The sequence below is a fragment of the Lonchura striata genome, chromosome 3, assembly GCF_046129695.1.
Source record: "Lonchura striata isolate bLonStr1 chromosome 3, bLonStr1.mat, whole genome shotgun sequence".
NCBI lineage: Eukaryota > Metazoa > Chordata > Aves > Passeriformes > Estrildidae > Lonchura > Lonchura striata.
This window is the reverse complement of record NC_134605.1, coordinates 35,816,778-35,830,547: the sequence shown is the minus strand read 5'-3', so window position 1 is coordinate 35,830,547 and position 13,770 is coordinate 35,816,778. Positions and strand designations below refer to the sequence as shown.

General features: G+C 38.3%; 1 protein-coding gene across 4 annotated transcripts in view; it reads right to left on the bottom strand.

Annotated features, from left to right (window-relative positions):
- RASGRP3 (RAS guanyl releasing protein 3) overlaps nucleotides 1-13,770 on the bottom strand; it is a 58,288-nt gene that overhangs the window by 18,372 nt on the left and 26,146 nt on the right. For 3 of the 4 annotated variants that reach the window (XM_077782062.1, XM_077782061.1, XM_077782063.1), the window contains exons 2-9: nucleotides 10,153-10,345; nucleotides 8,548-8,648; nucleotides 7,835-7,899; nucleotides 6,534-6,665; nucleotides 5,426-5,573; nucleotides 3,710-3,883; nucleotides 3,176-3,292; nucleotides 2,595-2,870 (exon numbers count right to left, since the gene is read on the bottom strand). In XM_077782062.1, coding sequence (XP_077638188.1) covers nucleotides 2,595-2,870; nucleotides 3,176-3,292; nucleotides 3,710-3,883; nucleotides 5,426-5,573; nucleotides 6,534-6,665; nucleotides 7,835-7,899; nucleotides 8,548-8,648; nucleotides 10,153-10,222 — 1,083 coding nt within the window. In that variant the 5' untranslated portion in view covers nucleotides 10,223-10,345. The remainder of the gene's footprint in view (nucleotides 1-2,594; nucleotides 2,871-3,175; nucleotides 3,293-3,709; nucleotides 3,884-5,425; nucleotides 5,574-6,533; nucleotides 6,666-7,834; nucleotides 7,900-8,547; nucleotides 8,649-10,152; nucleotides 10,346-13,770) is intronic. The other variant, XM_077782064.1, reaches the window with a different exon arrangement.

Here is a 13,770-nt window from a genome sequence, read left to right as displayed (position 1 = left end):
TGGGAATGGGGTGAAAGCAGAGTTCTATGTGCAGACATCCAAGGCACGAGAAGATCAACTTTCCAAACTGCTCACCATTCAGCAGCAACCACTGAAACCAAGAGTCCTCTTGTTCCCCATGAACCCTTTTGGTCTATACTCAAAATAGCATCTTTAAAATGCCTGTACGTCCCTTGAGGAATTGGCCTGAAGTTTACTACCCACCTCTCACCCAAGCATTTAACCCAACTTCATAGCTCCTATCAAAGTCTCTCCAAACACCACCATTTCCAAGCCACTTGAAAGGTATCATCTCCCCTAGAGCAAACAGGACTCTACCACTGGGGAAGAGAAAAACCTGGCCAAATTCCCACATGCCCATGAAATGCCCATTTTATCTGTTTGTGCAAGCTGTTGGACTAACAAACCAGTGATTTATTTGTGAAGCAAGCACAGGCGAGGCACTTGCTCAGTGTGGTGTAAAAGGCAACACTGCAAGGGAGGGAGGCCAGGCAAGACATTTACACATTGGTTATCAGGACAAGAGACCAACTAAAAGCTTGCTCAGATAAAAGCTGCTCAATGGCAAAACAGCAGAAAGGAAGAAACATTTGGCTCAGCCAATTCACACACACCTGGAAAGCATTCTACACATTTATATTAATTTACTAGATTTGAAAGGGAATTTCTCTAAATAAGGTAAAAATGGAAAAAAAATTACAGTTGACTTTAGAGAGATAAGACCTAGCAATAAAATGAATTGTTAATTCTTCATGCTCTGAAAACTGAAGATGATGTAGGTAGCAGGGGAGGCTAAATCTGCTAATAGACCATTTGCACATAGCAAGGTCAACTGTTCTTAGTTGTCAGTTCTTGTCAGCTTTGGGTCGCAATCCTTTCCTTGCCCTCTTTCTCTGAACCCAGCCAATGATCTAAAATTTTCCTTTCAACAACAAGATAGACAGAAACATTTAATCTTCAACATAAATCCATTATTTCTATTTAAGAGATTAGCACAAAAAAAAAATTATTGTGTTCATATACACTGATAAGGACAAAATCTACGTACAGGAAAAAAAATGAGAATATTCATATTATGGCATGTATCAAAATCCTGGCCCAGGAACTTTTCATAGAAGTCTGTTGTTTTTTCTCTTTCCAGAAGTCATAATTTTAAATCAATACTCTGACACAAATGTACTTGATCTACAACTACACTTCCAGTGACTTATATGAAGACAGAATTAGCCTGGAAAGGGTTTAGGTTACCTACACCTGTCTACCTTATTTATAACCCTAGATCAGGTCTGTAATCAACATTGCAGAATGCAACTTCATTTCTTATGATCAGATTGGCTCAACTGTAAAAAAGTCAGCAGAGTTATATTATGAATGAATGCATCACAGTATCTATCATAAGTGAGAAAGTGCCCATCATATACTCAATTATTTCTAGTAAATAGAATACACTGAAAGAATACAAATAAAATCCCTGTCATTTTGCTGAAAACAAAGAAAACAAGGAAAAATCAAAAATTGAAAAACAGATATGCTATATGAGCTTAGGCTGATAGAATGATGAATATATGAAGACTTGCAAGGTCTTAAAAAAACCTTTAGCTTTTTGCTCCTTTTGGAAAAAAGGCTGTCACCAAGAAGAGAGAACAGCTAATGAAAGTGGTGGTAGCGGCAGTTCAGCTTCCATCTCTCACTTCACATTGTCTAATTTCTATCCTTTTGGACTCACTTTTTTATTGCTCAGTTCCCTAAAGCCTGAGGTTCCACTTCCCCCTATTCAAAGCCAAGCTTGTAAGAAATGACCAGGAAGGGAAAGAGGGCCACAAGAAAGCAGCTCTCAGTCACTACAAAAACAAAACAATAAATATCTACCTTTTTAGCTCAAAATTTAAGTTAAAGGATTGTTGCAGGGTTCAACATCTGGGGCCTGCTCTTTCCTGTCACTAATCAGGATTAAGACTTGTTCCCAGGTTGTTCCACACAAAGCACAACTGAAGAAGGTTTTCCAAATTCCCCAAATTTCCCCAGTCCTCATTACAATGAAGCCATAGTTATATCCACACCAGCTTGGTTTCTCCAAACTCAGGCTCATATTTGTCAGCTTCCTTAGTGTAAAATTCTATACCTGATCAGTCCCAGTATAAATCCATCACATTTTTATTGACTGGACAGGAAGGGTACTGTGTCACAAGGAAAGCACAGGGGAGCAAAAATTGCATGATGCTCAGGCTGGAATTTCTCTCATGTGCTGATACCAGCATGTCTGCGAATTGTTCCAGAAGAGACATAAATCTCCATTCTAAGTAGTCAGAACTGAGTTTTACTTCTTCTGACATAAATACAGCCCTCCATCTGTCATTCTTAAAAGAGGTCATTTATAACAATCCTGTTGCTGCTTCCAGCCATCCCATACGACCGTACTAAAACTCTGATTTTCTTAGCACCTCATGTGAACTTGTTTCTGGTTTATATTTTTTCCCTTTTCTTTTTCAAAACTGAGATAAAAATATGCACTTGACTTTATAGATATGAGTATTCCTATTCTGACACTCAACACTTGAATCATAGGAGTGAATTGAAACATGTTCAATACTTACGGTTAGCAGGTTAATTAAATCCAAATTAGGCTCTAAATGATGAGAAGCAGTTTGCAGGGAAACCAGTTCACTCAAGGTGATGGAAAGCTGCTGCATTTTCACTATGTTAACTTTGTTCTCATCTATCCAGTCAGGAAAAATGACATGGACAGCAATCAAGTCTTTCAAATGGACTCCTAAAATAGGAATTTTGAAGCCAACACAGTCAGCAAAAGCCTTGCGGTAGTTGCAGTAGTTTCCATTGGAAGAGACCAGCTCTGTCATTTCGTTCCAGTCCTACAAACAGACAGAGAAGCAAGTCCCTGTGAAAGCATTCATTGCATTTCCTTAATCTGTTTTAAATGAACACAACTCTTGTCAGGGTGTCGACAGTGTTAATTTCCTCTCTGGCAGAGGCAATCAGCCAGAGGATCTCTGTGAGCTTATCCTGCTCCATTGAGAGGAATGCAACCTAGTGCCTTTCAGGATGCTCTGCCTCGATCCAAATATTGTGCTGGTGAGACACCTGCACTGTAGAACCCATCAGACCTCAAAGAGGTGATGCTCACCTCAATATGTCTGTACTCTGGAGTTCACCATACCTTTGTGACTTCTGAGGACAGATGAGAATGAGTCTCTTTCAGGCGAGAAATAGAGCTGTGGCTTAGACCTCCCACCACTGCCATCAGTGTGTTGAAGTTCTGGAGGTGAAGGAGCTTCTGCAGGAGAGATTAATAACGCATAATTAAAAATTAACAAAATACAAGTAGCAGCTACTCAATGTCATACACAACAAGTTAAAGGAGTCAACCCATCATGGCTAAGACACAAATCAATAAACCAGGCCACATAACAGAATGGTTCAGCATTTTGTTTTAAAATTAGCTTAGGTCCAGAAGAAGCACACAATAGTGACAGTTGCCAACTGGAATACAACAAAGAAAAATTATTATAAAGTTATGTCTTCTAGTTAAAAATTGCAGGCACATCACACCTGAACAAATAATCTCCAGTGATATTGAACAGGCTGCTCACTGAGGAGATAGCACAAAGAGAAACAGCTAATTTGTTTACTGTAATCTCCATTTATATTCCTGCTTTGTACTGGAAGAAAAAGACTAATCTGCAAGATTTACCTGTGCAACATTGATAAACTTTGTGATTACTTCTGCTCTTTGCTGGGGTGTTGGTTTGCTGAGAACCATGAGCTGGACCCATTTAGAGATACCATTAAATAAAGCAATAGATCTCTCCAAAGTAGGATTGTTTTCCAAGCAGCCATGGATCACATAGCTTTGATAATCTGTGAACTAAAAGAGAAAAGACACTTTCAGTAAAACAGTGGACAAACTGGAGAAACAATTGAAACTTTGATACTTTTCTTTCTAAAGCTCCTCTTGTTAAGAAAGTGATCATGATTCAGGGTCAGCAGACCCTGCTGCACAATATCTCCTCCTTAAAATATTTTTGCAGCTGTTTTGGTGTGGCTTACAAACGACTTACAATTTGTTTGTGTGTCAGGAAATACAGAAACCTGCAAGATCAGTGTGATTGGTGCTTTCATCTTTCCCATAATTTGCTCAACACATTTTATTATTTGTAGCTATATTTGACACCTTCAAGCCATGGCATTCTATAGGATCCCAAAAATTGAATTTTCCTAAATGTTTGAAAAACAGTTTTCAGCTGTCCCATAAAGGGAGGTTTTAAGTAACTTAGGACATGATTTTAGCTTGTCTAGGGAGTTGCTAGCACTGCCAGACAAGATGGATTTAGCTGTTCAAAACCAGCCTGCTATAAAAACATGAGGGCATATGCCCCAACACAACAGATACTTGTCTCCCAGCTGCAGATAGACAGTATTTTAGTGTTCAGATAATATTTTTTTGTTAGAGTTAACGCTGCCCTTCCGTCTCCCCCATTTTTTTTAATGAGTAAAACCAAACACAGGATTCAAACTAATCATACTCTACAATTACATATCTTTGAGAGAACAAGTGGTACAAGATCAATTAACTCTCACTGGTTGCAGAGGATCATCTGTGACAGCAAAATTCAAGCTTAAGAATTAACAAAGAAGCTAGAAACAGCAAGGAAAAAAAAAAGAAAATTCATTGCAGGTTTGAGTTTTCTTCCTGGAATCCCCAAAGGAATGAAAATGCATCTTAAATCTAATTAGAAATCCATGCTTTTTTTCCTGTCCTTCCCTCCATCTTTGAGGTTAGCATTGCACAGATCACAGTAGGGTGTTTTCCTACGATTTGAAGCCTAGAGTAATTAACCTTTGAACATTATTAAGTGACATCAAAAGTGATTCTATTTAGACTGGTCTCAGCTCCTCATTGATATCTTTTTCCTTCCTCCCTTGAAACAAACAAAAAAACTCATACATACATTTTTCTTAGTTTGGGAGTTTGATTTCTCTCATGCTTCTGAACACTCTAAAAAAAACTGATTTGTCATCTTGAGAACTTACTGCTTCCATTTGCCACATGATACAGTAACATCACATGACCCTTTCATATAGATATTTGCCAGCAGAAATCAGCATTTCTTTTGGCATTTCTCTTACTCGTTTTGTTTTAGCTTCAAATTTAGTTTTCATCCACTTTTGCCTCTTGTCCTTGTACAATCCTCTGTGAAAAAAAGCAACTGTGCCTGAATTTCCCTCAGTGTCAAAAATCATCAGGCACAAAAAGTTCAAAGAAGAGCATGGCTATGTATATCCTATGAGAGAGTATAAGGATTCACTACACTGAAATGTTGAGAAAAAAGTCATGAATGTGAAACCATGTGAACATTCTTTAAAGACAGGCTCCTAATTGCAAGTGACAAAGTTGTGGGCTTCTTACAGAAATTCTCCTAAAAGATTTATGCTCCAGAAAAGTGAGATGTTCAGCTAGCTCGATGGGCTCCAGATGGTCAAACAGCAGGCAGGCTTTTCCTTTCTTGGAAATCTTCTTCCTCTGTGTAACTCTTCTCATCCAGTCATAGGAAGGACTGCAACAGAATAGGAAAAAGTCTCAGTTCTGTTTGGGTGTATGTCAGTGTAGCCAACAGTTGGAACGTGTCATGTAAAATTGACCACAGAAGCACCATGACACTTTGGGTCTGTGACATCCAGCACATTACAAACACTTAGAATGAGACCTGTTCCAGAGGTAACAGAAGCTAGGAGTTCTGCATGCACTACTCCAAGTGATGAGTAGTAGCAGGTTTCTATCACAACAAAAGGATGGCATATTCTTCCCCATGATACAGGATGCCATAATTAAAGATGCTTTAAAATACAAGAACAGCTCAAAACAAATTCTGATACAGAATAAAAACATACTTGAAAAACATCAAGGATTAATTTTCCTCTGTAAGTCCACAGGTCCCCAAAGTAATGGAACAACAGAGACAGCCAAATACTGTGCATATTTTAAAATAAAATCTAAAATATCAGATGAGATGCAAAAGCATGCCTGGTGTTCATTCCAGCTTGCCAAGGAAATACTAGGGGTAATCATTTTGATGTAATGAAACTACATATGTGAATGCTAAAAGTTCTCCAGTTAAATAATAGAAAATACTGCAAAAAATGAAAAAATTACAGATGAGAAGACAAGAAAGCTTCCCTGAGAAGATCTAAGATTTAAACAGCATACCAGCCACTACATTGCTTGCTATTTTGTATGAAAACTTGTACAAGAAAAGTAATACTAATCACTTAATTGGCACTTGCTTTGTCAGAAAAATCATTTATTTCCTGTTTATATGAAAAATTCACATACATATAGGAGTGTAGTTATTGTGTAACTATAGCTTCAAATTTTTAGTAGCTTCAAATTTAAAGACAATTTTGCAAGTGCTTTTTTTTGCTCAAGATCAAGATGGGCTCTGATATTTTTGTACTTTGTACAGAACTAGAATTCTGCTGTTCCAGACATAAAGATGTCCTTGACATGACATCCTTACATGCTAGAGATATCAATAAGATGGATGTGATCCTCATATCCAAGCTGGCTGGCTACTTCTTGAAACTCTTCGGTCAAACGAATCAGCCCAAGATCCAAGTTAAACTCTGCAGGAAATTCCAAAATCCAGTATCTGAAATCCACAGACAGGAGTTAAGAGATGCCCAGAGACTCAAGGTACAATATTCAGTGCCTGCATATATTTTACATACATTTTTTTCATAGGACTTATTTCAGGACTTATTTAGACAGAGAGTGAACTCAGCCTATTTCTTCTGTAATTATTTTTGACGCTGAAGTGGCAAAAGCTATTTTATCTTTTAATTTATTTTTTTTTGCTTAACTCACAACAGCACAACAAAGCAGCATTCTATTGAAATGCAAAATTAAAGTGATGTCTCAAGTTAGACCCACAGAAGTACACACAGTGTCCTGACTCAGGCTGCCAAGGCACTCAGATAACACTTGCACTTAGTCCCTGTCCAAGTGAGACAACTTTGTCTCCTCAGAAAATATTTGTCAATGAAAATGCAAACGTGCATTTGAGTGGCAGTTCCACCAGGATAACTGTGTAAAGAAGATGTAAGCCACATAAGCTTATATGTAAAACATGCAAGCCTCCTCCTCTATGTAAGGGGGAGTGGAAAAGGCTTTATCAGCCCTGACTTGAGTAGCCCTCTTCATTTTCTTATCAGTGATGTAACATCATCCAGAGGAGGGAGGAAAAAGCATTTGTTTGAGTGAAGCAAGTTATATCATGATTACTTAAAAATTCATACTTTTACAGAGAAATGTTCCTACACCAGAACAGCCCAACACATGGAAGCTTTCCCATGGAAACAAGGTCAGAGCAGGTGGTGCAAGGTTTGGAATACACCCAATGTGTAACAACTTTGTCATCACTAACACACTCCTGTCACCATAAATTATGTAGGCATTGCAAGGGATTGGATGAAGTCTACAATCCAGAGACAATTTCCTTCTCCCACACTATGTTACAGCTGGAAGCAAAATGTGTCACTCCTCCTTGTGGCACTGAACTTGTCACCCTCTGACAGGCTGATAAATCATAACAGTCATGAGCCAGATAAATAATAACACAAATTCTCTGTCAGTTTTTTAGCTCGAATCAGTTAGGTGTCTTAAAAGCTGGATAGCTCAACTTAATTCTTTTACACACACAGAATTTCCCACTTCTCTGTAGAATGGAGACCAAGTAAAAAATCCAAAAAATCAAAATTACGTTGATAGTATTAACAGAACCATAACACCAAAAGGCTAGAGGACCAGAAGTGCATTTACCTCATGAAGTAGCAGATTTTCAATCGGAATTCATTGCTGTTCTCCCCATCAGCATCTCTGTAAGTATGTCAGCTAAAGAAAGCTTTGTGTGCCTTGACTCAGCAATGTTGTTTTTACTCACTGGAGGTTGATACTAGAGCAGCTGAATTTACAAAATTATCAAACTTTTCTTGTAGAGGTAACCACATTATGCCTCTGGTATTTCATTCACTTTCACAACATCCTAGGGGACAGAGGCTATTTCCTGGCTGCTCCTTCCCCCCCCCCCCCCCCATAAAAAATACCTCTATTCTACACTTCTGAATATTCTACTGAAAGGCTTCTTGCCAGCTCTGGCTAACCAAATATGATAATAGTTATGATTACTGTGTTAAGAGGTATAAATTACATGTATGTAGTTAGATATCACTGAAAATTCATAGCATTCATAGGTCAACCTGCTGTGATACGCTTGAAAAATTGTCTTGGCCTCCTATTTGCAGTTATTCAAGACTGATGCACAGTTAGTATTCTTGTACATATGTAGAAAACCTACAAAGTCTTTATGTGAACATAAAGAAGCTCACAAACTCCCACCTTTTAGGTTGAAGAAAAATTCACCTTCTAAACCTTGTTTGTCATTAATTAATTAGCACATTTTTACAAGCACTCAGGAAAACAATCTGCTTTTGACACTGTAATGCCAACTTGCAGCACTTTGTGAAAGGATATGTGGACAGAAGCTTGCCAGCCAGCTCTGTGGAAGGCAGATACCACCGATGCATTAAAAGAAAGGTTCTTGGCAAATGGCTGGAGCACGGGTTTCCTTTGTCATCTGCAAAAGAGAAACAATGAGTTAACCTCACCATAAAAGAGGGCAGCTTTTACTCTTCAAGCACAGTCAGACAGAAAGGATCAAAAGTGGAAATGTTGGCTCGTTATCTAACAAAAAGGTAGGAAAGAACACCAGAGCACAAGAATGCCCCTTGAACTGTAACTTGCTAGAATGCAGTGACAGTTATTTAAACAGAGGAAAAAACCCAAACCAGTTCAGATAACAGGCCACAGCTAAAAAAATAGGGCATGGGCAGCACTGTGCTAAACTTTATATAGACAGTGCCAGTAATCTAAGGGACAAATCCAAAATTAGTCCATCAAGAGGACAACTACTGTACAACTGCTTCCAATATTTATTTTATTGCAACTTTATAGCTTTAAGTTAGCAGTTAAATTATTTTGAAAAATGGATCTGCTGCAAGGAATTCAATATTGAAGCAGTACCTAGAACCTCATACCTGTGCCCAAGGTCACATCTACAGCTGCCTAACAGAGACCCTTGTGTCTTTGCAGTGTAGCCACTGAAACTACACAGAGTTATTCCCTGGCAGACTGGCTGACCATCAGTCTTCTCCAACATCTGCGATTTAGATTATTCTGTCACTTTATTGAAGACTGTAGATGATGTGATGTATGAAAACAGGAGCCACACACTGACTATGCTTGTCAAGAGAATGTGTATACAAGAAGAGACACTATTTCTAGCAGCAACAAGTGCATGGGCTCTGCTAATACTTAAATGAAGTTCTAGAGCAACCAGTTGGTGGCCTACAGAAGCACATGCATGGGATTCACTGCAGCAAGGTCTGTCCATCCATCAATTGTTCAAAGTCTCTCGCCTTTAGATAGTTGTTTCTCTTTACATGACATATGAAATTAATACTTCATTCCAATCAAAATCTGTCCTGCATCTCCAGGGAATCTAAATGTAGCTTTGTGAATCAAAGCCCCATTTGAAAACACTTAAGCCTATCCATGAACTTATTTGACTGTAATGTGATATATGGCATGATTAATGGTGTTATGGATCAAGGTCTTTTTCATCACTTCTTTCACTCAGACCTGGTACATCACATTTTAATAAGAGTAAAAAGATTACATGAGCCTTAGGTCATATTCTTACCAATTATTGCATGATGATTTGGAAAACCTTTAAAAAAATGACTGGCCAAAACCACAGCTGTGTAACTACTCAAGACAAAGATCAATGCCAGCAATAACTCCATGAATAATTCATCTAAACATTTCTCTTGGTAAAGGCCAGCATTGTATAAACCACCATACCCACAATTGTGCATTATCTGTATTAAGAAAATTTAATACGGTATGCACATGATTAAAATTCTGGCTTGCATGATTCTGTGCCAAATTGAAACATGGAAAATTTTACAGAACAGAAATGTTCTTAGCCAAGAGAAAGACTGGCTAAACCGGAGAACAGCAGGATTTATATTAAAAGATTAATTTCAATAACAACAAAATAAAAATTTGAAAGAGCATACCAAATATTTCAATACAAGTGTTCAAAAGCTCATCTAATGTTGCAGCCTTTCCAAGAGTGTTTGACCCCATTGTCTTTTAATCGTTGTCAAAAAATAAGAGACATTTTCACCAAGTAGAAGGATGCTTCTTCAAATGCCCAGCTTTTTCACTTTATTTTGTTGATTGCATTCTTAGCTGGACTTCAATGAAAATCTGAAGAAAGTAAAAGAAATCATAATTATATGACTATATGTAAGAATTCTCAGGATGCAATGCTTACAGTTCAACTCATCTTTTCTATAAACTGCTTTTCCCCGACATGATACAGAGCATGTGAAAGATTGCCATAAGCTTTCCCTACATTCCAGCCTGTGTTTCTAAGCCTTGTCCAATTGTTTGTCCACTAGCACAAAATAAATTCATAGCTAGGGTCATCAAACAGAAACCAGATGGCAAATGAGGGCCTGCATGTACAATGACGCACATTTTGTTCAAGTCAGTCTATTTACACTTGATAAGTCACTTTTTGTTAATAACCCTTCTTTTATGTTTTTAAGCATAACCATCTTCCCCTGAGGTTATTGGCTTGTGATAACACTAATGGTCTTAATTGGCACAGATCGCATAAAGTATTTAATGAAGTTCATAGCAAACATTAAACTAGGAGGCAATTTTTCCAAGGACCCTAAGATCACCTTTTTTAAAATAAAATAAATCTTCCCACAGTATCTGGGCAGTCATTGAGACCTGAACACATACAGAAACTTCTAAATTTTATTATACATCTACTATGCATTTAAATATCAAATATCCATTTACCTGAAGATGCACAGAATACTCTGTTATAGGCTTTCAGAAGTAATTTTACAGGTTACATTTAAAGAACAAATCAGTACTTTATTACATATCTGTGACTAAGCCCTACTACTGCCTGATCACACCAAGTGTTTGAAATGTGACAAGTACATCCAGCAACTTATCTAGAAAACAAAAAGCCAAGAGTAGAACTAAAATAGTCCTTAAAGTGAAACAACACAGGAATTAATTTTCAGAAGTCATTGCCCATGGCATATGTAAGCTGATCATTCCTGGCCTATGCTAGATCCCACCTGCACCTCATCACCATTTAGGACACCAGTGACAGGCCAGGGGGGCTCTAGCAGCACCGTGCACTGCATCCCAGCAGCTGGAATGTGTCCTGCACTGGACACTTCTTTACACACCCAACCTCAGAGTCCTGCAGTGCTCAGCCTGTTTGAAGCATGCAGCAGTGTTTTGCTTGGAAGAGCTTCAAAATATTCTATTCAGCCAAAGATGCAAGTCGTATGAGGAGCAGCTGAGAAAGCTGGCATTGTTAATCTGTAAAAAGGTAAACTGAGGGGAGATCTTACCACTGTCTAAAACTACCTGAAAGGAGCTGGTAGCAGCTGGGGGTCAGCATCTTCTCCCAGGGAACAAGAAACAGAATGAGAGGAAATGGTCTTAAGTTCCTCCAGGGGAAAAATTTAGATTGGATATTAGGGAAAATTTCTTCACTGGAAGGCTGGCCAAGCACAGGCTGCTTAGGGAAGTGGCTGAATCCCTGGAGGCATGTAAAAGATGCGTAAATGTGACACTTAGGGACATGGTTTGGTGATGGACTTGGCAGTGTTTTGTTAATGGTTGGATTTGATGATCTTACATTTGTGTTTTCCAACCTAAACAATCCTATGATTCTGTAGTATGGTTTTCAGATGTGTTCCTACAGCTGGGCTCTTTCTGGTCCCATACAGCAATGATTTGGACATGACACTCTCTTCCCTGAAGACAAGAGGATCCTGGAGGATGTAAGCACAACTCATGGATCAATCAGTGAACACACAATGCCTCAGTCCAAGCCAGCCAACAAGAAACTTGATCAGAGAGGTGCAGACATTGGATCCTGCCCCTTCCTCCTCTGAAAGAAAGTACTCTCCTCTGAATCTGGTGGTGCAGAACCCCCTCTTCAAAGAACATGCCTGTTTTTCTAGGAATCATACAGAGATGCTACTTGCAACGAAGCAAGGGGAAACGAAACAAATCCTTTCACACAACAGCATACAGAGCATGCACTTAAGAAAAAGGGGGAGGTGAGTAGACAGTGGTCCTTGGCTTCCCAGCCTGTGTAGCAGGTGTTGTCCTAAGGGTTGGCTCTGGGGCTGGACTGGCCTCAACCCTCCCTGCTAGAGCTGGGCTAACACTGAAACCCAAAGCGGTGCAAAGTGAACAAGATAATGCAGAGTTGTGTGACTCTCTGCCCTGCTAGTCAGGCCACAAGAGCTATGGTTACTCTAGGGTTAATCTTTCTTCCCAGACTGTTTACGTATTTAAAGTGGAAAAAAAAAAAAAGTAAGCAGAACATCAGAACATTTGCTTCATTTTCTTTCAGAGTTAACCAGAAGCTGTGCAGTTTTTCTCAAGATCACAACCTTGTACCCTTAACTTTTGCTAGAATCCCACTTTGGGCATGGTTTTCCTTTTTGGTCATACCCAAATCCTCCTCTAAGTGCTTAAATAATTGGTGTAATTTTCACAAAGCCAGCTATCTAGCTCTTCCAGATTCATCTAACTTAGGTCTGCTTTCAAGAGGAGAAAAATAAAATAATTTGCCTTTTTGAAATATATTTTAGTCAGTGCTTCAGAAAATTAAATGGGCAAAAACTATTGCATTTTCTGTCTAAGCCTAGAAAATTGCTGAGCATGAAATGTAGGAGTGTAAGAAATTTGATCTGGCTTTTAAATTTTTGTTGGTATTCCCATCATCCATAAAATATAGCATAGGAGAGTATCATCTCTGTCTTCCACTGACAACAGTATAAAGGCAGCCATATGGTAATAAATAAATAATGTCCTGGGTAAAATTGAAAGTTTGGTGGTTTTCTTCAATTTTACAACTATTTAAGTATCAGACACCTAGAACCTGACACTACAGAGCTATCTCCCATATAGCCTATCTGATCTCTAAAGGTCAGAGCATTATTATAATAATGCTTCTTAAAGAAGAATAAAGTATTTCCACCAAGTGAAGAACTGGCTGACTGGGTCTGAGTCAAAACCTGATATCACATCTCCTGACTGCAGACTCCAAACCCCACAACCATTACATCATTACTTGTGTAATAAAGCACTGCTGTTCTACTAAAACAATAAAGGAATTGTCTATAATCATGCTACAATGGTATCCAACTACACACCAGCACCTGTAGAGATGGATGAGTAAAATACAACTCTAAACTGAATCTATATAAATTAAATAAACTATATTCTGCCAACAGTTCAGCTCAAGAAAGACAAAATTAAAAATAAAACAGAATCATCACAGAGTATTTCTACAAATAAAAAATTAAAAATGTTTTTAATATGTGGGAATTATTAAAAAATTGATTGCCAAAAGTGCAGTTGGACTTTCAAACAAAGATCACTTTGAGGATCTCTGCCCTCAGCTGCTTTCCAGCATAACACTGAAATATCTTATTGCCAACCAGCTGTTTCAGGGAATAATTGCCCACTATAATGAAACAAATAAATTTTTTGCCTTACAATGGAATTATAAATCTGATTTGGTTTACTGTGATTAACATGGGCTGTTAAGGACACAAGAGGCACACAGTCCTCCACAG